Source organism: Sinocyclocheilus grahami, unplaced genomic scaffold, assembly GCF_001515645.1.
Source record: "Sinocyclocheilus grahami isolate Dianchi unplaced genomic scaffold, SAMN03320097.WGS_v1.1 scaffold2242.1, whole genome shotgun sequence".
NCBI lineage: Eukaryota > Metazoa > Chordata > Actinopteri > Cypriniformes > Cyprinidae > Sinocyclocheilus > Sinocyclocheilus grahami.
In genome coordinates, this window is record NW_015507421.1 from 31,873 (window position 1) to 57,133 (window position 25,261).

The 25,261-nt window shown below is 42.3% G+C and overlaps 1 protein-coding gene across 1 annotated transcript in view; it reads right to left on the minus strand.

The window, feature by feature from the left end:
* Nucleotides 1–454: 454 nt before the first annotated feature.
* Nucleotides 455–25,261, minus strand: part of sult1st6 (sulfotransferase family 1, cytosolic sulfotransferase 6) — a 36,882-nt gene continuing 12,075 nt past the window's right edge. Inside the window, exons 2-7 of the mRNA XM_016260898.1 lie at nucleotides 3,713–3,841; nucleotides 3,505–3,602; nucleotides 3,145–3,271; nucleotides 2,684–2,778; nucleotides 2,391–2,571; nucleotides 455–1,778 (exon numbers count right to left, since the gene is read on the minus strand). Of these exons, the coding sequence (XP_016116384.1) occupies nucleotides 1,666–1,778; nucleotides 2,391–2,571; nucleotides 2,684–2,778; nucleotides 3,145–3,271; nucleotides 3,505–3,602; nucleotides 3,713–3,841 (743 nt within the window). The 3' untranslated portion in view covers nucleotides 455–1,665. The remainder of the gene's footprint in view (nucleotides 1,779–2,390; nucleotides 2,572–2,683; nucleotides 2,779–3,144; nucleotides 3,272–3,504; nucleotides 3,603–3,712; nucleotides 3,842–25,261) is intronic.

A 25,261-nucleotide genomic window follows, 5' to 3' on the forward strand; every position in this document is an offset into this window, starting at 1 on the left:
GCGAGATCCCAATTCGTCGGTCACGACGTGGCTCGTAGTGACTGACCGAAAGGGATCTCATGTGTCTCTATGCTACCATTTGGGCTACATCTGCAGGTGTGGTAAATCAAATCAAATCAAATCAAGAAATGCCTGTGGAGTGCAACAGGCCATGTGAAATCTGAATTAACACTGTTGTCCATTGAAAAAGCCCTTGCCGGAAGACTTGGAAGGAAGAGGTTAATAGTGGTATGAACAGGTGACAGAGAACTTTAATTAAATGAAAGAAAGAAGATTGGACTTCACATTTAAGGTAAGAAGGCTGAAATATTGTAATACTGTTATAAAAAGGACCACACCTTATTCAGCATCATCAGAGCCATGGCAAAAATGTCAAAAATTGTGTTAAAAAAATTTGAATGTCAATTCAGATCATAGTATGGATTGCTACTCCTCATTCTTTATTAAATAGTCAATTTCATTAAGTTTGCCTGTAAGTGTTATGTCATATATTAACTATCATACCTGAACTAACATGTAGCTAAGGTGGGCATTACTGACACATGAATATGAATCAAGTTAAGTCAAATTTATTGGTTTAGCGCTTTTCACAATACACATTATTTCAAAGCAGCTTTATAGAAAGTATACTGTTATGTCTATAAGTTAATGTCTAAGGTTAGCCCTTTATTAGTTCTTGATTGGCTCGTACATTCACATTTAGTTAATGTTAAAATATAGATACTAGAACATGTGTAATCATGTATCCTTATTTTATCTAAAATGTTAAAATGGAAAAAAAAAGAAAAAGAAAAAAAGGAGGCTGAGGAGCCTTTAAAATCACCACTAGAAAATTATTTTTCTTATAGAACCAATTTATGTACTTTGGTACTTTTAAAAACTTTGGTTTTTTCAACATGAAACGTGTTAATGTCTCATAATTTCTGAGCGAGAATGTGTGTGCCTGGCCATCCATCCAGGGTGCTTCCCTTCCTATACCTGAGATGCTGGTATAGGCTCCGGCATCCGCTTCATCATACATAGGACAAGTGGTTTGGAAAATGGATGGATGGAAATCATTTTAGTTTTACAGAAAATATTGTTTTACTTCATCATAACACATTCAGTCCTAGACTTTTGTAATATCGCTTTAACTATAACAAAAGCCAGGTCATTAATTAAATCCTCCCGGAACAATGTCTTTTTTGGAGGGAAAACACAAACATTATTACATTATTTTGTTTTATGGTTTTAGTTTATTACTGGTTTGTGTAACATCAACTGTGTAATATCATTTTCAGTATTTCAATATTTCAGAATAGTTAAAACAACAACAAAAAAACTAAATTACCTTGAATTGAACACCATCATGTACTCTAATTCTCAGTCCTTCACTGATCAATGCCAACTTTAACTCTTTATTTCCATGATTTTAGGTTCCATCCTGTTAAATGCCATTAACTGTAAATAATCAAGCTATAATTAATAAGCATATTGCTTAAAGTCCGACTTAACCTTTTATATAAAAAATTATGACATTTTAAATTGTTCTAAATACAAAAAAAAACAACAACATATTTTATGCAATCAGTGAGATTAGGTGAGTAGAACGTTATACCTAATGACATCAGGCAAAACTTCTATAATATATTGCATATATTTAATATTGCACAAATTATTTAGGGATCAAATGCTAAAGCGGAACGGAATGTCCACATCTTTCATTTGGTTTGCGTAGTCTTCATCAAACATCTGGGATTGAGCTGAGGTGAAATGGTTAACCCAGTCACCAACCTCTCCTGTGAAAACAAACACGCTTAGTGATTAATTATGAACACAGTATTTTGTATATCATTTCTTATTACATGGTCCTTGGAATACTTGATTCTGATTGCTTAACTGCCAAATTGAGTGGTCCAAATGTTTGCATAATGACAGCTAAACTATATTTTAATGTTGTCCATAACAACAGACAAGAGACAACATTAAACATGGGAAGACGTTAACATTCTAGCTAAATATGTTAGCTAACGATTAATTAAAATTGTAATTTTGTTGAAATGCTCATTTATAGGCTGTTTTTTTCTGTGCCATGACAAATTACTTTTTTTAGCTAATCTACAAGATAAATAATTTTACAACAGATCGATATTTCATATTCCTGTATGCTAAACAGCCATATAAGCAGGATTTAAGTTTCTATGTGGTTTCCTTAGAGTCTAAAAACAGCCTAATCATATACAACTCTCAGCCAGCCGAAAAACAGGCAAACCAATCTTATTTTATGGCAATAGGTCCTGTTCCTCATTCTAAAAAAAATCTAAAAACAAACGCATCTATTTAAAAGTTTAAATAAATAAAAAAGAATTAATTTAATCTCATAAGGGATATTTAGTATGGGTTTTATTAACCTTTTCTCATGAAGGCAGAAATGGACTGATCAAACACAGGTTTTGGGATGTTGGAGTAGTTAGCCATTGGATTGTCTTTCATGACTTGGAAGGATGCCAGCTGCACAATCCTCTTTATGACATCTTCAGAAACAGACAGGTCCAGATAGTGCATGATCCTCTTAATCTCCCTAAAAGGATTCTTGGAAAAAAATGAATATATGATACAAAAAACTCAAAGCAGACATAAAATAATTGTTTTTTTATCAAATTTTAGGAAATTGGCACGACTGAAGATGTGGTACTAAAACTACCTCCTTCATGTCCTCATAGAGTATGTAGAGAATATTCCTTTCCTTGCGTTCCTTCCAGTAACCTTTTACATGGTCATACCAAGAGCCCCAACCTACTGTAAAAACATTAGAAGACACTCAGAGTAACCAAGGATTCCAGATTAAACATTTCTTTCTACGTTAGTGAAAAACTAGTAAGGTGAAAACTGAAAAGAGTGTATATGTGTGTTTAGTAGAGGGATAGTTCAACCAAAAATGGAACACTGTCTCACTTTTTGTCCATATAATGAAAGTCAATAGGTTGAATATACAGTATTTACATTGTGTGGACAAAAACAGCTGAGATATTTGTCAAAATGTTTGCATATTGTTTCCCAAAGAAAAACGTCAGTCACACAGATTTAGATTGACTTGAGGGTGATTAGATGATGAAAGAATTTTCATTTTTGTAAATTATATTTAAATATGTAGTTTTGTCTCACATCGTCCCTGCATGAACTTGTGAATGTATCCATCCCAAGGTCCTGGCTCTGGCTGGGTAAGGTTCATGCGATCAAAGTGGAAGTAGCTTACAAGGTTATCCTTAGCATTCCGGGCCATATAAATGACCTGGAAAAACAGGAGGACTAGTGGACATGATTTGCAGTACTCAGTGGTCAGATACAGTTCAAGGGGTTTTAACATCACAAGGCTGAGTGCCTGTTATGACCAATACACTCTAGAGAGAAGTCATTTGGTTTTATCTTCTGTTGGGGAGGATACAACCCAAATAAACCCAAATTTGACCTTGTGTTTGAAGTTAATACATTTTTTTTTTTAAGTTGTTTTAATTGAATTATAACCTTGCATTTATTTTCCCAGAATCCTTTAGGCACTAGCTGAATGGGCAGATGAGTTTTGATGACTCTCGGTGGTTTCATCTGTTCAAGTAAGTCAAGCCCTAAATGAAGCATAAAGATAAATTAGTTTTGTATACACAGGTGCATTGACATATCCTTCATATACCAAAAACCATGTATGAGTATAAATGAAACATGCGTTAATGTGTACCTGATGGTATGGGTGGAGGAGAGCAAATCTCCAGAAATGGAATACGGACAGCTGTTGGCGCTCTCTTGCACACCTCAGCATCTCCATTGTGCAGCAGAAGATCTACTATCTCTTGAGTCCAGGTTGTGCCTCAACACAGAGACAAAAAATAGACCAATAGTTCTCAACCAGGGGACCAGATCCCACTAGAGGGCCTCAGCAAACCTCTAAGAAGTTACATACAAATTTTAATAAATAAATTATTAATAATATATTAAAATAACTCTAATCCAAACAATTAACAATTATTATAAATAATGCTATAAAAAAAACAAAAAAACAAGGTGTACATTTTCATTAAGAATCGTTTAGAAGTGGTTAATAACCACTGCATTGGACATAATGAACATATGTACTGAACTGCAGAATGGTGTAAAGGTTAAGGACACTAAATAATACTAAAGAATAACAAGAGTAAGTCCATTACCAATAACCTGCAGTACAGATGAACCAGCTATAAGAAGATTGCCACAATGAGCCTTTTGTTTGAATTGCATCCAGAGCCAGAAGGCTGGAAAATCCCAATATTAGAACCCAATAAAATTATATGGATTGGTCTTGGAGCTTCTCTCTGTGTATTATAATGGGGGAAATAAAATAAACAGACAATCATTGTGAACTGGACTGTTACCACAAATCAGTGAGCCATTCACTATCTATGCAAATTTTAAAAATTAACTGCAAGCTTAGAGGTACCAAGCTTAGTGCAATGTCTAATCTACAACTGTTCACCTTTTCATGACGTTTCATGACGTTCATAATGTTTTTGATTATTCTGCAGTGTTTTGTGTGGTCTTCCTTGACCGAACGGTCACAGGCATTTACTTTTTATATCCTATATAATTATGGTAAAACAGGCAAACTTCAGCTGGTGAACACAGCAGAGTCACCTCCTCGTCACTTCCGGTGTGAGTACTCTGTGCGCATTTGTCTTGTCATTTTTGTTAGAATGTATGTTCTCCTGGTTTCAAAAATGGACTAACATCGTCTCACACATTCAAAAAATGGAAATACAATGGACTGTTTTCGTGACTCCAGCTGGTGCGCGGAGGGGGTGTGCTCCATTCCGCCACTTTCGGTGGCATTTCATACGGCTTAAACTGACTCCACCGGCCTGCCTGCCTTACAGCGTTTGCATCGTGGTAGCTGCTGATGGAGTGGCTGCATCTTTTTTACGGGAGGATTTATCGGCAGTGGGTGTCGTTGTTGAGTTTTCCCGTTTTCTGTTTGGGGTCCTGGAGTTTGCACTCGTTTGGGCTCTGTGGTACTCGAGATGCAGCACGACGCGGGTTGCTTGGCAAGTCTACACCATTGGGCCTGCTCTGGCTATACATATCACGCTACTGCTCATTCCGTTTGCACTGTTGGCAAAAATGTTTTCACTCTCGATTATACATTTGCCTCAGATTCTCAAATTTTTTGTTTTGATTGTTGTGTATACTGTATTGTTTATTGATTTGTCTTGTGTTTAATGTTGATTGTGAAGTGCTTTGAGCTTGGGAAAAGCGCTATATAAATTAGACTCATCATCAGAGGCAAAATGAGGAGCTAAGCAAGCATGGAAGGCAGCATCTGGCGAGCTGAAGTAATTAAAGACATTTGTTGCTAACTTTAAGCAAAATGGTTAACCCAAATGACCCATGCTGTTTTCAGAGTCATCACAGCAGCGTCCATCTATTATTTTAATAAGTGAAACTAATTTAATAAGTAAAACTGTGGCCGTTTACTTGCAAGTCTTGAATGCACCCTATTAAAATAGCCTATTGCTTCAAAATTATGATTTTTTAAAATGCAAAATCACGTTAACATTATAAGCAAACCTCAGAGAACATTATAAAATAAAAAATGGAGTTCATGACACCTTTAAGGCCGGCAGGATGGGTTTTAGAGCTAAAAAAATCCCCATCACTTCGAGACAGTTGACGTGTAAGCATTGCTCCAGGTTTGACCAAATGCTGGTCTGCCCCCATACAAACTCCCCAAGTTGAGTTGGAGGCATCTGTCATGACCACCTTATATATACTCAAGATGGCGCCACGGATGGCCACCTCGGTGTTGAGCGCTCCAGTTGTTTCACTGTTTTTGTTCGTTTTTCCTGTTTTTTTGTTTATCAACTACAATGAGTTTCACCAAGGATGAACTGCTGAACATTCGGCAGAACACACCACGCAATCTTCTACCGGTTTGCAACTATTCTGATGTTTTGCTGAACATTGTAGTTGGCAGAGCAGCGGCACGGTTCAAACACTTTAAGACGCGTAAGCGTGGGAAACGAGTCAAACTCTTGACAGCGTGGCTTCAGAATGGCGTTGCCTAGCATCCATCTGGCGAATCTTTACTCTCTACCCAACAAAATGGACGAAACAAAGCCGGACTTCCAGCTGTTCAGAGTGGATCGCGACGCAGAATCAACAGGGAAATCGCGTGGCGGTGGGACATACTTCTACATCAACGAAAGGTGGTGTACAGATGTAACAGCGTTGAAGAAGATGTGCTGTCCTGATTTAGAAGTGCTCTTCATCAACTGTAAGCCTTTCTACTCACCATGGGAGTTTTCCTTGTTCATTCTCGTGAGTGTTTACACTCCACGGCAAGGGCACGTGAGCGCGGCGCTACAACAGCTGGCTGATCAGATCACAGATACAGAACAACAACACCCGGACTCTGTTATAATCTCGGGGACTTTAATAAACAAACCTCACACACAAACTGCCAAAATTCAAACAACATATTACATGCCCCACCAGAGACAAAAATATTTTGGACCACTGCTTCACCACAATAAAGGATGCATATCTCTCCATCCTCAGAGCAGCTTTGGGACTCTCTGACCACTGCCTGGTTCATCTCCTTCCAACATACAGGCAAAAACTTAAATCTGCTAAGCCTGTCTTAAGAACTGTAAAGAGATGGACCAACAAAACAGAGTGGGCATTACAAGACTGCACTGTATATTTCGACTGCACTCATTGGAGTGTTTTTGAAGCTGCTGCCACTGATCTGGATGAGCTCACAGAGACTGTAACTTCATTCATCAGTTTCTGTGAGGATATGTGCATTCCTACCAGGACTCATTTAATATACAACAATGATAAACCATGGTTCACAGCAAAACTCAAAAAGCTTTGCCAGGCCAAAGAAGATGCCTACAGGAGTGGGGACAGAGTCTTGTACAATCAGGCCAGGAACACACTGAATAAGGAGATGAGAGTGGCTAAGACGAGCTACGCTAAAAAGCTGGAAAACCATTTTTCAGCCAACGAACCTGCTTCAGTGTGGAAAGGTCTGAAAGACATTACAAACTACAAGACACCACCCTCCAGCACTGAGGTGAATCAACAACTTGCTGAAGACCTGAATGAGTTTTACTGTAGATTTGAAACTCCTGGTCTCACACCCCACACCTGCCCTGACCAACTGTCTACACAGCATCAACACCTCCAGCAACCTCCCTCTCCCCCACTCCTGCACTTCAGATCAGTGAAGATGATGTGCGTCAGGTCTTCAGGAAGCAGAAGAGAAGGAAAGCACAAGGCCCAGATGGTATTACACCAGCCTGTCTAAAAACCTGCCCAACTGGCCCACGTCTTTTCACAGATATTCAACAGATCACTGGAGCTGTGCGAAGTCCCTGCCTGCTTCAAACACTCCACCATCATACCCATCCCAAAGAAACCCAAAATCACATGACTTAATGACTACAGACCTGTTTCTTTAATATATGTGGTCATGATGTCATTTGAAAGACTGGTGTTGGCTTATCTGAAGGACATCACTGGACCCCCTGCAGTTTGCTTACAGAGCAAACAGGTCAGTGGATGATGCAGTCAACATGGGACTACACTACAGCCTGCAACATCTGGACAAATCAAGGACTTATGCAAGGATCCTGTTTGTGGACTTCAGTTCAGCCTTCAACACCATCATCCCAACACTCCTCCAGACCAAACTAACCAAGCTCTCTGTTCCTAACTCTATCTGCCAATGGATCACCAGCTTTCTGACAGATAGACAACAGCTAGTGATAACTGGTAAATTCACATCCAACAGCTGCACCATCAGCACTGGCTCTCCTCAGGGATGTGTGCTCTCCCCACTGCTCTTCTCCCTATACACCAACGACTGCACCTCTACCGACCCCTCTGTCAAGCTCCTGAAGTTTTCAGACGACACTACAGTCATCGTCCTCATCCAGGACGGTGACGAGTCTGCTTATAGAAGCAAGGTCGAACAGCTGGCTGTCTGGTGCAGTTATAACAACCTGGAGCTGAACAAGCTCAAAACAGTGGAGATGATAGTGGACTTCAGGAGAAACCCCCCTGCACTCCCCCCCACTCACCATAATGAACAGCACTGTAGCAACAGTGCAGTCATTCAGGTTCCTGGGTACCACCATCTCTCAGGACCTGAAGTGGGACAATCACATTGACTCCATTGTCAAAAAGGCCCAGCAGAGGTTGTACTTCCTTCACCAGCTGATACAGTTCTACTCGGCCATCATTGAATCCGTCCTCTGCACTTCAATAACTGTCTGGTTCAGCTCAGCTACCAAAACTGACCTCAGAAGACTTCAGTGGATAGTCCGGATTGCTGAGCAAATCACTGGTACAACCCTCCCCACTTTCCAAGAACTGCACTCATCCAGAGTGAGTAAAAGAGCTGGCAAAATCACTCTGGACCCCTCACACCCAGTACACTTCCTCTTTGAACTGTTGCCGTCTGGCCGGCACTACACTGAACACCAGAATGGCCAGACATAGGAAAAGTTTCTTCCCTCAGGCCATCTACCTCATGAACAGTTAAATGTTCTCCCCACTGTGCAATAAAACATGTGCAATACCCAACTATCTATACTTATATTTATTATACATATGTTACTGATTTAATATATCTTACATCTATCCACATTCCCTTGCATAATTTGTCTATAGCACATCTGTACATACAATATACTGTTTAATGTCGCTTTGTCTATTGTGTATTTTTTTTTTTTTTTTACATATTTATTTTTACTCACTTATTTTTATTTTTGTTATCTGTGTCTTGTCACTTGTCAACCTGTCTGTGTACTGGAAGCTTCTGTCACCAAGACAAATTCCATGTGTATGTAAGCACACTTGGCAATAAAGCTTTTGCTGATTCTGATGCTTCCTTCTGGAGGTCAGTCGCAACAGGATGCCTGATTGAAACAGGTGAGGTGTTTTCCAAGGGGCCACAGCTCTGATGCAGCGATGGGTTATCCTGAGATGAAAACATCGCAGGCACCAAGTGTAGGATGGAACATGGGCTTTGAATCAATACTGAAGGGGGCTGCATGTGAAGCAAGCCCAGAGGAATCACAGATGAAGCGGCTGACATGAGGCCAAGCATCCTCTGAAAGCCCTGAGGGGATGTGAAGTCCCAAGTCTGAATGACGCTGCAAGCCACTGAATTATCAGGGAGCATTCCGGCATAATCCATGCCCGCATCTGGGCAGAATCAATAACTGTCCCAAGGAAGACTTCTCGCAGGCTGGGAGACAGAAAGCTCTTGGCTAAATTAATTAGTAGCCCAAGCCACTCCAGGTGGCTGAGCAGCAGCGACCTGTGAGCGATGAGTTCCTGTTTCGATCTGGCTAAGACCAGCCAATCGTCTAGGTTATTCACAATGCAGATTCCAATCTGTCTCAGAGGAGAAAGAGCAGCATACGTGCACTTTGTAAAGTGCATAGGACCAAAGACAGTCCGAATGATAAGATTGTAAATTGATAATCCACCCCCTCGAACGCGAATCTCAAGAGCGGTCTGTGATGAGGGGCTATCTGGATGTGAACGTAAGCATCTTTCAGATCCACCGATAAAAAACCAGTCCCAGCGGCATTTGTGTGAGGATCTGCTTCCAAGTCAGCATCTTGAATGGGCGATTCATAATCGCACAGTTCAGATGCCTGAGCCTGCTATTTTTCTTGGGAATGAGGAAGTAGCAGCTGTAAAAACCTCGCTGCTCACTAGAGGAACCGTTTCCATGGCGAAGTGGCCTGTGAGCAAACTGGAGTGAGTAACCTCATTCTACGGGGCTGGAGCGCTTAGGCAAGAAGTGGTGCATGACCTGCAATGACTTTTGAGCTGCAGTGAAGCAATTTACAAATAAGCCGGGCAGATGGCAGGTAGACGTGTGGGGGAGCTTGCCATATCCTCTTACTTCAATGCCGTCAAGAGAGGTGAGGGTGGCAGAAATATAAAAGTTGACATGTGCGGAGTAGGGGCGTGCTACGTCTTGATAAGATCATCGTGAACTCTAGCAGGAGATTTGTTGACGACAACCCAGCGGGTATCATTTATCTAAACGGCTACGGGCAGGCTCTTCCAGAGCCGACCATTCTAAGCTGAGATTCTCCACAGCCTGGTGAAGCTGTCAGCGATACAGAATCATAGGTGACATTCTCCACTGATCCACCTAAAAAGATCAAACCGCTCGATGCAGACGAAGGGCGCTGATCCTCACATGTAAAACACACTGGTGGATCAAAGTGCTGCGGGGAGAGTGAGCACGCAGGACCTGTGCTGGTGTGAGATCACTCAAGCCTATGAGTGCTTATCCCCGTGACTCCACTGTTTCTTTCTCAGAGCTAGCTGAGAGGGATGAAATGGGAGATCAAGGCTGCCTTCATTGAAGAAGGTGATCCGTGAGTGGAGAAGGGTGAGACTCATTCTCTCAGTGAGAGCATTCCGTTCTGGTGAGTGCAGTCTATGGGTGCCCATCTACATCATGTAGGGGCTGAGCTTCTTGCTTCAGATTCCGGCGAGGAGATGATCTTCCTTGCTGAAGGAGAAAAATTGGACAAAATGGTGCTCAGAGCTGACTTATACAACAGTCGGCTCCACCCCTTTTGGCGGGTTGAAGCGCCATTGGTTCATGCAGCTACAGGAATGTGATCAAATCAGTCTTCAGTATCAGAATAAACAGGAGTTTCCCCATAATCGTCAGCGACGCAACGGGAGAGACCATTCGAATGGGAACTTGTATGTGTAAATACACTTTTTATATTGAAACATCAGTGTACTATTCTATGCAACATAATGTATAGTTAACAGCAGTGTTGAGGGTAACGCGTTACAAGTAACGTGCGTTACGTAATAATATTACTTTTCTGAAGTAACTAGTAAAGTAACGCATTACTTTATAAATTTACACATGAATATTCGAGTTACTTTTTTAAAAAAGTAACGCGAGTTACTTTTTTTGTTTAATTTGCTTTAAAAAAATGTAATTACTTAATTAAAATGAACGTAATCACGTAAAATCACGCACTCAATGCGTGCGCGGGAACAGATATAGTCAGAAACAGAGATGGCTGGTCAGAGCTTTACATTTCTGCGATGGAAGTATTCTAATTATTTTGAATTCGTCGAAGAAAGGGAGAAGGGGATTGTCGTTAAATGTAGATTATGTGTAGGTGAAAAACTCTTGTCAACTGCAAAAAACACCACTTCAAATTAAAAAAAACATCTGCATGCAAAGCACGGCACAACAGAGTTGGACGAGAAAGAGCCGAATGATACCTGCACCCCGCCTCAAGCTAAACAACAAAAGCTTGATTTCAGTTCACCTTCACCAGGTAAAACAATTAGTTCGACTGAACTCAACAAATTGGTTGCTGCTTTTATTGTCGAGGTGATGCAGCCACTATCCACTGTGGAGGCGCCTACATTTCGTAATATCATAAGCAAAATCTCAGTGACAGGCAAAAGGACGGGGGCCGTGCTGCCCGATCGCAAAACCTTTACAAACTTTTTGGAGAATGCATATGGAAATGGAGACAGGCCTAAAGAAAACTTTTGCCGACCTGGAATATGTTTCCACCACTGCAGATATATGGACTGCTCAGAATAAAAGTTTTCTGGGCATTACTGTACACTGGATCGACCCTGCTAGTCTGCATCGCCAACGCACATGATAACGCACATGATATCAGTCATAGCATATAATGACTACTAAAAATGACAAATTATATATAATTTTCTTTCAAATAAAAGGAAAATTGAAAGTGAGTTGAATCCAAGCAGCTCTAAAAGATTTTAGAATAGTTCTGCATCCTGAAGGCGCTCCGCCTGTGTTTGTGGTGTTGCTTTGACCATTTAAACATGCTAATTACACAAACACATGTTTAGCGTACTGTCTCTGGAAATATCAACCGTGATTGATCAGCCTTTATTTTTGTATTGTAGACGCTATTACTAGGCGAAGCAAAATTTGCTGAAATATCCACGACATAGGCTACAGTAAGAGTGCATGGTTTATCTGTCCATCAGATGCGTGTCAAAGTTGAGTTCGTTACTATAACAACAGTAGATCAAACAATCATTGTAAAAAAAAATGTAAAAAAAAACTTTGTCGAGATAACGAGAAAATTAAGTCGTTATAACGAGAAAACAACTCTCGTTATCTTAGTTACTTGTTCTATTTTTCTATTTTTTATTATCTGTGTTTTTGTTCTGTCACTGTCATTCTGTTACACTGTGGAGCTTCTGTCATGAAAACAAATTCCTCGTATGTGTAAACATACCTGGCAATAAAAACTCATTCTGATTCTGATTCTGATTCTGAAAACAAGAAAGGAAAAAAATAATAATACATGGCCGCATAGAACTTCCGTACTACCTATGTGCATCCCACACCCTTAACCTTATATGCACGAACAACGTAGTTAAATTTTTGATGGCAGAGTAATTGTGTGCGCTGTGTGAACATGATGTTACTGTAGTTCTAGACTAAATGTGAATGTGCATTAATTCATCCCACTCACAAAAAAACAGATTTAGTAATCATCAAAATGAATTAAAACAGTGAAATGCAAACTCAGAATATGACGCAAACCTGCAATAATTAAATATGTTAAATATCACAAATGTATCTAATCACATTTTATTAACCAATATCTTTGCTGCTGACTTTTGATGATCCAGTTCAACCATACTAATAAGCAAAAATGACTTTAGAGAAACTAACAATAGTGCTTTGTTTTTTTATTGCTGAAGAGTGTTTCTTCTCCTGCATTCTACTGTACAGAGGTGAATTTACTTTTCCTACAGCCTGAGGTTTATTCATTACACTATTTGGTGTGAAAGGGCTTTTATATTTGCTATAAATAGAATTTCTTATATTAAAAACAATCAAGCCCTGCTTATATTTAAAAAGTAACGCGAAAGTAACGCAAAACGCATTACTTTCCATAAAAAGTAACTAAGTAACGTAATTAGTTACTTTTTTAGGGAGTAACGCAATATTGTAATGCATTACTTTTAAAAGTAACTTTCCCCAACACTGGTTAACAGCTGAAAGTTGAGATATCAAATATGTGACAAATTTTTTTGTATAATTGTTTCTGTAATTGAAGAAACTTCACTACAGTGCAATTTCTGGCCTCACCAGTGACAAACAAATAATAGAATGTTATCTTAGAATGCGTATATTAATATTTACTCTTAATGTTCATTGTCCACTGACAAATAGGAGAAAGTGATTTGTCAGTGGACACGGCAAGAGCCCCTGTAATTAGAATCTACAAAAGACTTTTTGCTACAGGTTAATTTGCATTTAAATCGCAAACTGTACCGCAGTAGTTTCGATTTCAAGCTATTTGAGTGCTATAGGCTTTGCTGTGCTAATTGGTTTAATTATGTCATGTGCTGTTCGTAGCCTAATCTCTGATCGTCTTTTTGTGTGAGAGTTCATTAACATGCGGCAAAAATGGCGATTGCACAAAGTACAATATACAATTTTTTCAAGAAATCACGTAAAGCGCGAAAGAGAAAGTTTGCCATCTATGTCTGAGCCTGCTTCAGCTTTCCACAAGGAGACAGCGAAGCGACAACTGACACGTCCTGTTTTCAGGACACCGACAGGAACATTTCATCAGGAGTGTACACTGGTGAGACTTCCAAAACACTTGTAGCATTTGGACCAATCAGACACACAACTTTTTGTTATATTTAACAAATAATATCGAACTCCCCGTCACCTAACCAAATGGCCAATTACGAGGGTCTATGGACCCTTCCCCCGAAATGCACCTAACACCTCAGAAAGGCAGAACAGGCCTCTGGTTCCATGGTAACCAATGCTGATATCACTGGTTTTATGGCCTAAAGGAATGCAGATTACCGTATTCCTTTACACTGAATTTGCCGGAAAGAATGATTGCTTTTCCCCAAAATGGTACAATGAATTCACATGGCTTGAATATAGTTTGACAAATAATGCTGTGTGGTGGATGCGCAATATAGCCTACACGTATCACGGATCTGAGAATATTTGTTTTCTGTTTGAATTGGTTCATTATTAAAACAATTCACGTTCTATAGATATATTTCTCATGTCTGTGAAGCAACAGAGTTTTGATTCATTTTTTAACGTGCTCAAGTTCACAGGGACAGAGACGGCAGAAATAGTATCCTGTTTGGTTTCAATATTTTATAGTGCACGTTTTGTTGTTATTGTGAGTGTACAAAAATAAATGTAGACCCTTACCAGATTTGAACCATGTAATTATTCTTATCTCTGTATTTTAATTGCAACTGATTGCACCGGCGATTCCAAATTAACTGTCATGCAGTATAAGGGCGCTGTCATTCAGCTTCCACACTCTGCACAAACACTTGAAAATGCACACATTTAATATAGAGCGGCCCCCTTATTTTATGACGGGCCCCCCTATGCCACTGGTGTACATTAATAGAAAACAATGTGTTCAAATTTTAAAAATGTGGTGCAGCTGGTGTAGGGCTGGGTATCGTAAAAATTTTTGATATCGATATCGATACCTTGACTTCGATACCGGTTCCTGAACGATACTTTTTTCGATACCAATTTTATGAAATCTATTTTAACAAGATTACATTATCTAAAAAAAAACCTTTGGTTTTATTTTTCAGCTTGTTGATGTTTATACAGACTCAAAGACTCATCTGCTGAGCCACTACACAAAGGAAAAAATGTAACCAACACAATAAATCAGTGCAAATAGTTTTAATAAAGCTCAAATAGTCTTTAGTTTACACATCTATTAGGCTACATTTACACTAGTGCGTGTTTGTTTTAAAATACATAGTTCAGACAGAATCATCATTTCTATTCATTTTCCACTGATTTACTGTTGAGCATTAGCAGCTTCCAGCGCTGTCTGCCTGTGCTCTCTTTTCCATGATCGCTGCTCTGACTCAGAGGTAATAACATATTTAATTTCAGCAACAATACATGGCCAAAACACACATGCCAATCGGAAGTTATTACAAACACTCGATGGTGGTTTAAAGTGAGTTTTGAGTAAAAGCGGAATATAAATCTTATTTATTGTCTTATGTCCATTCAGCTTAAACACTCCCAAGAAACTCCAGGGCACAGATGATTAATTTCCATAAAGTTTACTGGGAATATTGTGAAACTGTAATACAGTACAAATGAGATATATATTAATATTAAATCCAAATACAAGTGACAGAGAAAACAGCACGGATTATCTACACAGCGGTGATCTAGATAATAAAACTCAATCGAGCTAATAAACAATCTGCAGTAATAAACGTAAAGCTAGCTTAGCCGTCTCAATAGTCTTACAAAGATGAAAATAAACACTGTCCTAATATTACATGATGAGAAAAACTCACAGACGTTGCTTTAGCAAAGGGGAAAAGGAAAAGGCGATCGCTCGAGAAACGGATGACTGAGAGAGCTCGCAGACTGCTGCAACTGACTACCGCATAGCGATCTACTTCCTGATTCATGACGTGCGCAGTACCGCGTTACTACCGTTACAAAGATAAACAGATCATGCTGTACTGTTGAAACAAAACAAAAACGCCTTTTTTTCCCTTTTTTTTCTCAAGCGGCATGACAATCCCCGCTTGGGCCTTTAAAGAGCCCACATTAATTAATGGAATCAGTCTTTGGAGAAAGAAGCAAAACCACTTCTGTAACAGGCCGAGAAAAGATCTTTCTGGTTCCATCCTTGACAATTTCCACTTAAACTTTCTGAACCAATCCATCTTCTCCTGGAAAGGTTTTTGTGATGAGGCCTATAGGCCATTGATTTCTCTTAGCTTGATTGTCTTTCAAGAGAACCATGTCTCCTTCTTGGAGATTCGGCCTCTTTCCTTGCCACTTGTGCCGAAGTTGTAATGTTTTGAGGTATTCATGTTTCCACCTGTTCCAAAACATGTCTGCTAGGCCCTGAACTTGCTTCCATTCTTCTCTGATGAGAAGAATGGAAGCAAAGCTTCCTGACGGAGGAAGAGGCGCAGAACCTGTCTTGAGGGTTAGAAGCATCGCTGGAGTGAGAATGAGAAGCGATTCCGGATCCAATGACACTGGGATGAGTGGTCTGGCATTCATGATCGCGGTTACTTCGGCCATGAGGGTGGTCAGGACTTCATGTGAAAGATGAGACCTTTTCTGCTCAAGCAACATGTAATCCAAAATACGACGGGCAATGCCAATCATTCGTTCCCACGCGCCGCCCATATGAGACGCGTGGGGCGGGTTGAATACCCAGGTGCAGCTCTGAGTGTCCAAGTACTCCTCCACTCTTTTGAAACCTGGATTCGACTGGTCCATCTCTAGTTCACGAGAAGCGCCGATGAAATTAGTTTCGCAGTCGGAACGGATCTGCTTCGCGGGGCCCCTGATTGCAAAGAACCTCCTCAAAGCGTTGATAAAACTGCTGGTACTCATGGCTTCAATCACCTCAAAGTGGACTGCCCTCAAACACATACAAGAGAACATCACCGACGGGCAATGCCAATCATTCGTTCCCACGCGCCGCCCATATGAGACGCGTGGGGCGGGTTGAATACCCAGGTGCAGCTCTGAGTGTCCAAGTACTCCTCCACTCTTTTGAAACCTGGATTCGACTGGTCCATCTCTAGTTCACGAGAAGCGCCGATGAAATTAGTTTCGCAGTCGGAACGGATCTGCTTCGCGGGGCCCCTGATTGCAAAGAACCTCCTCAAAGCGTTGATAAAACTGCTGGTACTCATGGCTTCAATCACCTCAAAGTGGACTGCCCTCAAACACATACAAGAGAACATCACAGCCCATCGTTTAGAGTTGAAGACTCCTCCTCTTGTACGGCGTGAGACAATTTCCCAGGGTCCAAAAATGTCGACACCTACATAGGTGAAAGGAGGTGCTACTTGTAGCCGTTCTGCTGGCAGAGCTGCCATCAGCTGATGTTCCATTTTTCCCCTCAGTCTTCTACAAGTGACGCATCTGTGAAGCAAACTGCAGATGCAGCGTTTAGCTCCCACTAGTCAGAATCCTGCCGTTCGAATGGCACCTTCGGTCAGATGTCTTCCTTGGTGTTTCACTGCTTTGTGATAGTGAGACACAAGCAGGGTAGCTAGATGATGCCGGCCAGGAACGATGATGGGATGGACCTCGTTCATACTCAGATCCGACTGCTCAATTCGACCTCCTACTCTAAGAAGTTGATTTTGGTCCAAGATAAGGTGCAGTTTCCAAAGGCTGCTATTCAGTGGAATGTTGGATCCTGAGTTAATACACTTAAGTTCCTCTGAATAGCACTCATTCTGGACACTCTTCACAATACATACTTTGGCTTTCAACCATTCTTCCTCTGTAGGTCGACAGACATGCCACCCTTGACATTCATCCTGGGTAGAGTGGGCGAAGGAGTGGGCCACATGGATGAGGTGAGCTACGGCTGTAAGGAGAGTGCTGAACTTGGAGAAGCGTTCGAAGCGTTGTGTATCACATCTCTGGTAACATTAGTGAAACTTGTCACCACCTGGGGACGCACTTCAGAGTCGGAGTCAGGGTCGATAAGGTCGTAAGCTTCTTGAAGCTCAGGTGAATGCAAAGATACATCATGAAGAAAGGCTGGCCCTTTGAGCCAAGTTGTGCTGCTAAGCAAGTCTGAAGTAATAGTTCTTGATCCAATGTCGGCTGGGTTGAGGTGCATTGGGACGTACTTCCACAGGCCAGAACAAGGTGATTGACGGATTCTTTGGATCCTGTTGTGTTCGTAGACATAGAATCTTCTTGACTGGTTCTGGATGTATCCCAATACAACCTTGCTATCTGTGTAGTAGGTGATGTTGTCGAACGTTGTATCCATCTCTGAAACTACCATCTCAGCGATCTCGATGGCGAGTACAGCCGCACAAAGCTCAAGTCTTGGGATGGTTAGATCAGGCTGAGGCGTCAACTTCGCCTTCCCGAAGACAAAGCCAATCTCAGTCTGTTCTTGGCGGCTTGTGTAGGCTACGGCTGCTATTGCCTTGACCGATGCATCTGCAAAGATACAGAGTTCTCTTCTTAGAGCACCTGCGGTGGAGAATGACGTATAAGGGTGTGGTATCTAGCTCGACCGTTTCCATCTAGTCCATTCAGCCTCCATGTCTTTGGGGAGAGGTGTGTCCCAATCCTCTGCTTGCTTAGTTATTTCTCTGAGTATCAGTCTTCCATGAACCATGATGGGTGCGAGGAATCCTAGAGGATCGTAGAGGCTGTTCACGGTTGAAAGCACTCCTCTGCGAGTGAATGGCCTCTGGTCATCTTTGATTTGAAACATGAATGTATCTGTGCGCATGTTCCAGAGCAATCCAAGGCTACGTTGTATTGGTAAATCATCAACGAAGAGATCTAGGCTGTTGACGTCCTTGGTGCGATCTTCAAATGGAAACGCTTCGATGACTGCCGGTCGATTTGAAGCAATTTTGTGTAGCCTGAGGTTAGAAGCTGCAAGCATCTTATGTGCTCGCCCTAGGACACTAATGGCCTCTTCCTCTGTGCTGAAGGACTTCAAAGTGTCGTCAACATAGAACTCGCGGTAGATGAATCTACTTGCATCACTACCATAGTCGGCTTCTGCTTTCTTAGCTGCCTGTCGCAGACCATACACTGCAATGGCAGGCGAGGGACTATTTCCAAAAAGGTGAACCCGCATTCTGTAGTCGACAATGTCAGAGGTAGGGTTGTTGTTCCTGTACCACAGGAATCTAAGAAAATCACGGTGGTCCTCCTTGACGAGAAAGCAGTGGAACATGTGCTCGATGTCGGCAATGATCGCTACCTGTTTCTTCCTAAATCTCATAAGAACACCTAGCAGGCTATTATTAAGGTCGGGACCAGTGAGCAAGATATCGTTGAGCGACACTCCTCCATATGATGCACTGCTGTCGAAGACCACACAAATTCTATCTGGTTTCCTTGGATGATACACACCGAACAGGGGTAGGTACCAACACTCTTGTCCAGGCTGTACTGGCGGGGCGACTTCCGCGTGTGCCTTCTTAAACATCTTCTCCATAAACTCTAGGAAATCGACTTTCATCTGTGGTCGTTTTTCCAATGAGCGCTGGAGCGAGACAAGATGGACGAAAACCTGCTTCCTGTTGTTAGGCAGCCGCTTTCTCGGAGACCGAAAGGGTAAAGGTGCAACCCAACTTTTGGAACTGTCCTGATAGCACTCGGTTTCCATTATCTTCTGAAACTCTAGATCCTCCATGGATGGGGCGAGTCGGGAGAACGAGCGAAGACAGTCTGCCCTAAGCAGTCTCCACTGAGCGTCATGGAATCACGGATGGAGGTTGGTGCTGAATGATACTGAAGTCTAGACGCTTGACCAAATACCTCTTTCACTCTGATCTGGTTGTTGCATGGTTGAAGATAACTCATATGACCGTTCTCTAAGATGGCTGTTTTGTAGCTTCTCACCTCTTGTGTTCTGTGAGCACCTCCAAGGCACACATCACCAATGACGACCCATCCTAGATCAAGCCTTTGCGCAAACGGTGCATCTCCTGGGCTGCTTATCTGTCCTCGGACCTTGTGTACTTGTAAGATGTCTCTGCCCAGTAAGAGGAGAATGTTGGCATCCGGATCTAAAGGTGGAATCTTGTCAGCGATGCACTTCAAGTGGGCATGATGGTAGGCTGCTTCCGGCGTAGGAATCTCAGTGCGAACGTTAGGGATTTGGTTGCACTCCAGGAGTATAGGTAGATGAATGCTCATTTTCTTGTCCACCGACTCCACTGTGTAACCGCTGGCTTTCCTCTCCGCCTTCTCTGAACACCCCGTACAAGTCTTGAGGGTATACGAGTAGGAACTTCCAGAGATCTTAAAAATCTCAAAGAACTCCGACCGCGCCAGGGAGTGATTGCTCTGTTCATCTAGTATGGCATACATTCTCTTGGACTCCTTCTTGCAGCCGTTGGGGAACACACTGACAAGGCAGATCTTAGCACATGTTCTGGCACTCAATCCTTCACCACATACTTGAGTGCACGTCGACTTAACCTCCCGGATTTCTGCTTTGTCTTCCTCCCCGCCATCCTCTGAAGTGGAAGGGAACGACTTAGATTTCCAGGTAGGTGGGTAGGGGTGAAGTGCTGTCACATGAGCCGCACTCCCACACTCTGTACATTTTATCTCAGCGGTGCAATTCTTTGCGAGATGATCTGTGGAGGAGCAACAGCGAAAGCAGATGTAATGCTCTTTCAAAAGCTGTTTGCGATCGTCTATGCTCTTCTCACGAAAGCCTCTGCATTTCCTCAGAAGGTGAGGCTTTCTATGCAGAGGACAGTGTCTGTTGGGATTAATACGTTCCGTACTTTCTCCACACTCTGCCTTAGCAGTTCCTGAGACCTGCGTCTTGTGAACGTATACTGATGTCTTAGTAGGTTTCTCCCACTTACTCTTTCTCTCCGCTGGAGCTTGCGTGAAGAAGTTAAAACTTGGGTCAGTGCGAGCCCTTGCCTCCGTGGCGATGAAGTCTACCAACACGGAGAAAGGTGGAAAACTAACTAAATGTTCCTGTTTGTATCTTGTGCCAAAGTAAAGCCACTTTTCTTGCATGTTGTATGGTAGTTTATCGATAATAGGCCTATTACCTCTGGAGGTATCCAAAGACGACAAGCCTGCAAGGTAGCTGTCTTCTTTGGCTGCGGGAAGCTCCGACAACAGGTCGGCTAGATCCCTGAGTCTTCGTGGATCCTTCATTGTAACCTTTGGAAAGTTTTCTAGCTTGTTGAACAAAGCCTGCTCGACGGCCTCTGGTGAGCCATATATTTCGTCGAAGCGTTCCCAGGCCATGCGCAATCCAATTGCTGGATCCTTAATGTTGACAGTTTTAATTCTTCTTACTTGTTCTGTCGACTCTTTTCCTAGATACCTGGTGAGGAGGTTGAGTTCTCCTGCAGCAGACAGGTCTAGATCGGCGATAGCACTCAGGAACAATGTTTTCCAGGCCCAATAGTTAATTGGCTGGTCATCATATGCGGTTAAACCTGAAGTCACCAGACTGCTACGAGCTAGATATTTGATGAGATCTCATGCGAGCGCGCAGGAGGGGAGGGATCTGCTTTGACGTTCTGTTGCGAACGACTCCCACCACGCTGGAGAACTGAGAAAGTGTTAAAAGTTTGATTGCACCTTTGTTGTAGCGGCACTCCACTGGTTTGAGGAGCTTGATGAACTTGATGTGGCATAATGTCTGCAGAAGCAGTAGCTTGATTTTGACTCGCGCTGAGTGGGTGAGGCGTTGAGTGGATGGCATCATTAGGTTGAGAATGCGGAGGATGCAGCGTTGGCGAAGCATAATCACTACCTCTTCTAACTGATAAACCTTTGCTGCGTAGACTGGCTTGTGCCGACACATAAGCGGCGACTCGCTGGTCTTTGACCGATTGAGGAACCTGGCTGCTAGCCTTACTGCATACTTCAAGACCCATATCTTGTAGACCGGTCACGAGAGCATTCGCCTCTGCTATGGTGGCATCCTTTTCTTTCTCATCATTTAATGCATCAAGATTAGCTTGAGCACAAGCTTGCTCTACTTTAAGTTCGATTTCCTTCTGCGTGTGTGCTGCTCTAGCTTGCGCTGCTTCAGCCTTTGCCTTTGCCATGGCGACAGCCATACTAACCTTCAAGCTGGACGATGTACCAGATGAACGACTGCTTCTTAAACGCACAGTCTCAGACTGGATATCTTCATTGCCTTTTTTACTGTTGCTTCGTTGTGACATTGTGACTCACTGCGGTGTCAATAACAGGAGAAGAATACTATTACGTAGCTGACAGGGCGCTGTAGCGTTAGCCACTTCTCTTGGTATTGAATTGCTCCGTAAGATGGCGATCCTTGTGACCCTCATTAGCTGCGTTGCCGTCTTTTCACTGTCATGGACTATGCTCCATTCAGCTTAAACACTCCCAAAAAACTCCAGGGCACAGATGATTAATTTCCATGAAGTTTACTGGGAATATTGTGAAACTGTAATACAATACAAATGAGATATATATTAATATTAAATCCAAATACAAGTGACAGAGAAAACAGCACGGATTATCTACACAGCAGTGCTCTATATGATAAAACGCAATCGAGCTAGTAAACAATCGGCAGTAATAAACGTAAAGCTAGCTTAGCCGTCTCAATAGTCTTACAAAGATGAAAATAGACACTGTCTTAATATTACATGATGAGAAAAACTCACAGACGTTGCTTTAGCAAAGGGGAAAAGGAAAAGGCGATCGCTCGAGAAACGGATGACTGAGAGAGCTCGCATACTACTGCAACTGACTACCACATAGCGATCTACTTCCTGATTCATGACGTGCGCAGTACCGCGTTACTACCGTTACAAAGATAAACAGATCACGCTGTATTGTTGAAACAAAACAAAAACACCTTTTTTTTCTATTTTTTTTAGTGGCATGACAGTGAGCGTTTAATGAATGTGTCATTGAGTCAATGATTCGTTCAAACGGCAGATTCAGCAGATGTTTATGCATGGGCTAATGAAACTTTTGGTGCCCGTTTGTGAGTGTTTAATGAGTGAGTCATTGAGTCGTTCATTCAAATGATTCGTTCAAACGGCAGATTCATCAGATGTTTATGCATGGGCTAATGAAACTTTGTCTCAACCGATTCGTTCAAAACACGGAATCAATCAGCAATGAATCGGCTGGTTGCTGTGAGATGCGCTGTTTCCGCCTAAAATGTAAGTGACCTAATATTATTGTATTTGCTTATTGAACTGTTTATAGAACTATTAAACAGTCGTAATGGTGAAAACGTTGTGTGATGTTGCCTAACTAACTGTATTTTAAATATAAAAACTTTCCATTTTGAATTTTTACCTCAGGATGCTGAGTTTCTTAGTGTTCACGTTTTGATTTCTCCTGGAGAGGCTGCGCGAGCCTCGCCTCAGCAGCGCAACCTTATACTGTCAATAGATGCATTATATACATTAGATATCCACTATTCGCCACTTACTCTAAATGTAATAAAATCAGAATATAACTTGCGTTTTGCTGTTTACATAGTTATATTTGGTTACTGATGTTTTAATCATGTTACTTGTCTGGCGTTAATGAAGCGTTAATGTCAAGCCCTGGAGTCAATGTGCCGGGGCTCAGCCCCAGACGGCCCGGCCCAATTTAAACCCTGGTCTTATGTAGCATGATGCTACATTGTGCATGAATGGTCACGTAACACGCGCTTTCGGTCTTGTAGTATGAACGGACATCTGCATATGATTGGAACTCTACGCAGCTCCCGCGCTACTCTCCATTGAAAATGAATGACTTTCAGTCTGTCATTTGTTGGAGATAGTGGAAAGCCGGCTTGAAACGCAGTAGAAATGCCAGTATGACGAGGATCGTTTTCATTTTAAAACAAAAACGCACCAGTGTAAATGTAGCCTTACAGCTATGGGGGCTGGGACGCATTCACACTAAATCTTCTTGAGTGAGCCACATCTCTGAGTGTGGCATGTGACGCGGACTGACTGTGCAGACCTATCGGTGTATTACAGTACCACGAGTAGACTGCTCCGTACGTTTTCGCATCGCTCTTGTGGATGTCAAACACTGATCGATCTGCGCCGCTTCTAATCGAGCACACCTAGTGCTGCAGGCTTATTGGCTCACTGACGTTGATGAGATTAACCCCTTAGACATCGAAATTTGGTACCGAACGACGAGACGTTTTTCGATACTCGATGGTATCGGGATTAGCCTCTTGTTTCAAAAGTGGAACTGTCAAAGATGACTTTTAAAAGAAGACACCGTAAGCTAGGCTGGTGCTTTGTTAGGCTGGTAATGACAAGGGTAGGGGGAGAGGGCCTAGGTTCAAGAGTCATGGTTCGCTACTGACTCACATGATATAAACACCCCCCTGTCGTAGTGCAGTGGTCTATCGTGTACAGAAGACAAAATTCCCGCAACACGACAAGCAGCCCTCTGTCTCCAAGCAGCGGTCTGCCGTGTTCAGACTCAGGGCATGGGTGAAGTACTCGTTGTGTGAAGTACTTTTCAACGGGTTTGCTTACAGCCATTCTGGATCTTCTCTATCAACATGGTGGGATTTTATGAGATCCCCAAAGTGACATCTTTGATGACGCAATGTCGAGAGACCGACTTGACAGGGAACGTCTCCGGTTACCTAACGTAACCTCGGTTCCCTGGCTCACTGACGTTGATGAGATTAACCCCTTAGACATCGAAATTTGGTACCGAACGACGAGACGTTTTTCGATACTCGATGGTATCGGGATTAGCCTCTTGTTTCAAAAGTGGAACTGTCAAAGATGACTTTTAAAAGAAGACACCGTAAGCTAGGCTGGTGCTTTGTTAGGCTGGTAATGACAAGGGTAGGGGGAGAGGGCCTAGGTTCAAGAGTCATGGTTCGCTACTGACTCACATGATATAAACACCCCCCTGTCGTAGTGCAGTGGTCTATCGTGTACAGAAGACAAAATTCCCGCAACACGACAAGCAGCCCTCTGTCTCCAAGCAGCGGTCTGCCGTGTTCAGACTCAGGGCATGGGTGAAGTACTCGTTGTGTGAAGTACTTTTCAACGGGTTTGCTTACAGCCATTCTGGATCTTCTCTATCAACATGGTGGGATTTTATGAGATCCCCAAAGTGACATCTTTGATGACGCAATGTCGAGAGACCGACTTGACAGGGAACGTCTCCGGTTACCTAACGTAACCTCGGTTCCCTGAGAGGAGGGAACGAGACACTGCGTACGCTGCCGTGTTACATAGCTCAGAGTCTTTGTCAGCTGCACTCTGCTTCAGTCCAAAGATTCTGAGGCAATGGTGTTGTAGCTTTTTCCTCGTCAAAGCAGAAACCAGGAGACGTTGGGATATCTTTCATACAGAAGTCACTCTTTATTGAGGACTCGCTGTGCGTCGCTGCAGTCATCCAAGTCTGACTATAGCTCAGCACAGTAGAGTTTATATACATTTTAAGGGGGCGGGATTCATTCAGTAGAGGTGGCGACAATCTAAACAAAGCATGCAAATGCAATACAGGAATCAGCCCGTTACCGGAATTTCTCCAGCCCTGATCTCATCAGCATAACAGTGTCATTCAAATGCATAGGTGCTAATCCAATCAGCATAACTACTCAAAGACTGGGGCAGAGGCACCAAGAGCCATTACAAACAAAAGGTGACTTTCTCAGTAATTTGGTTAATTTGACTAACAATAAGAGAAACCGGA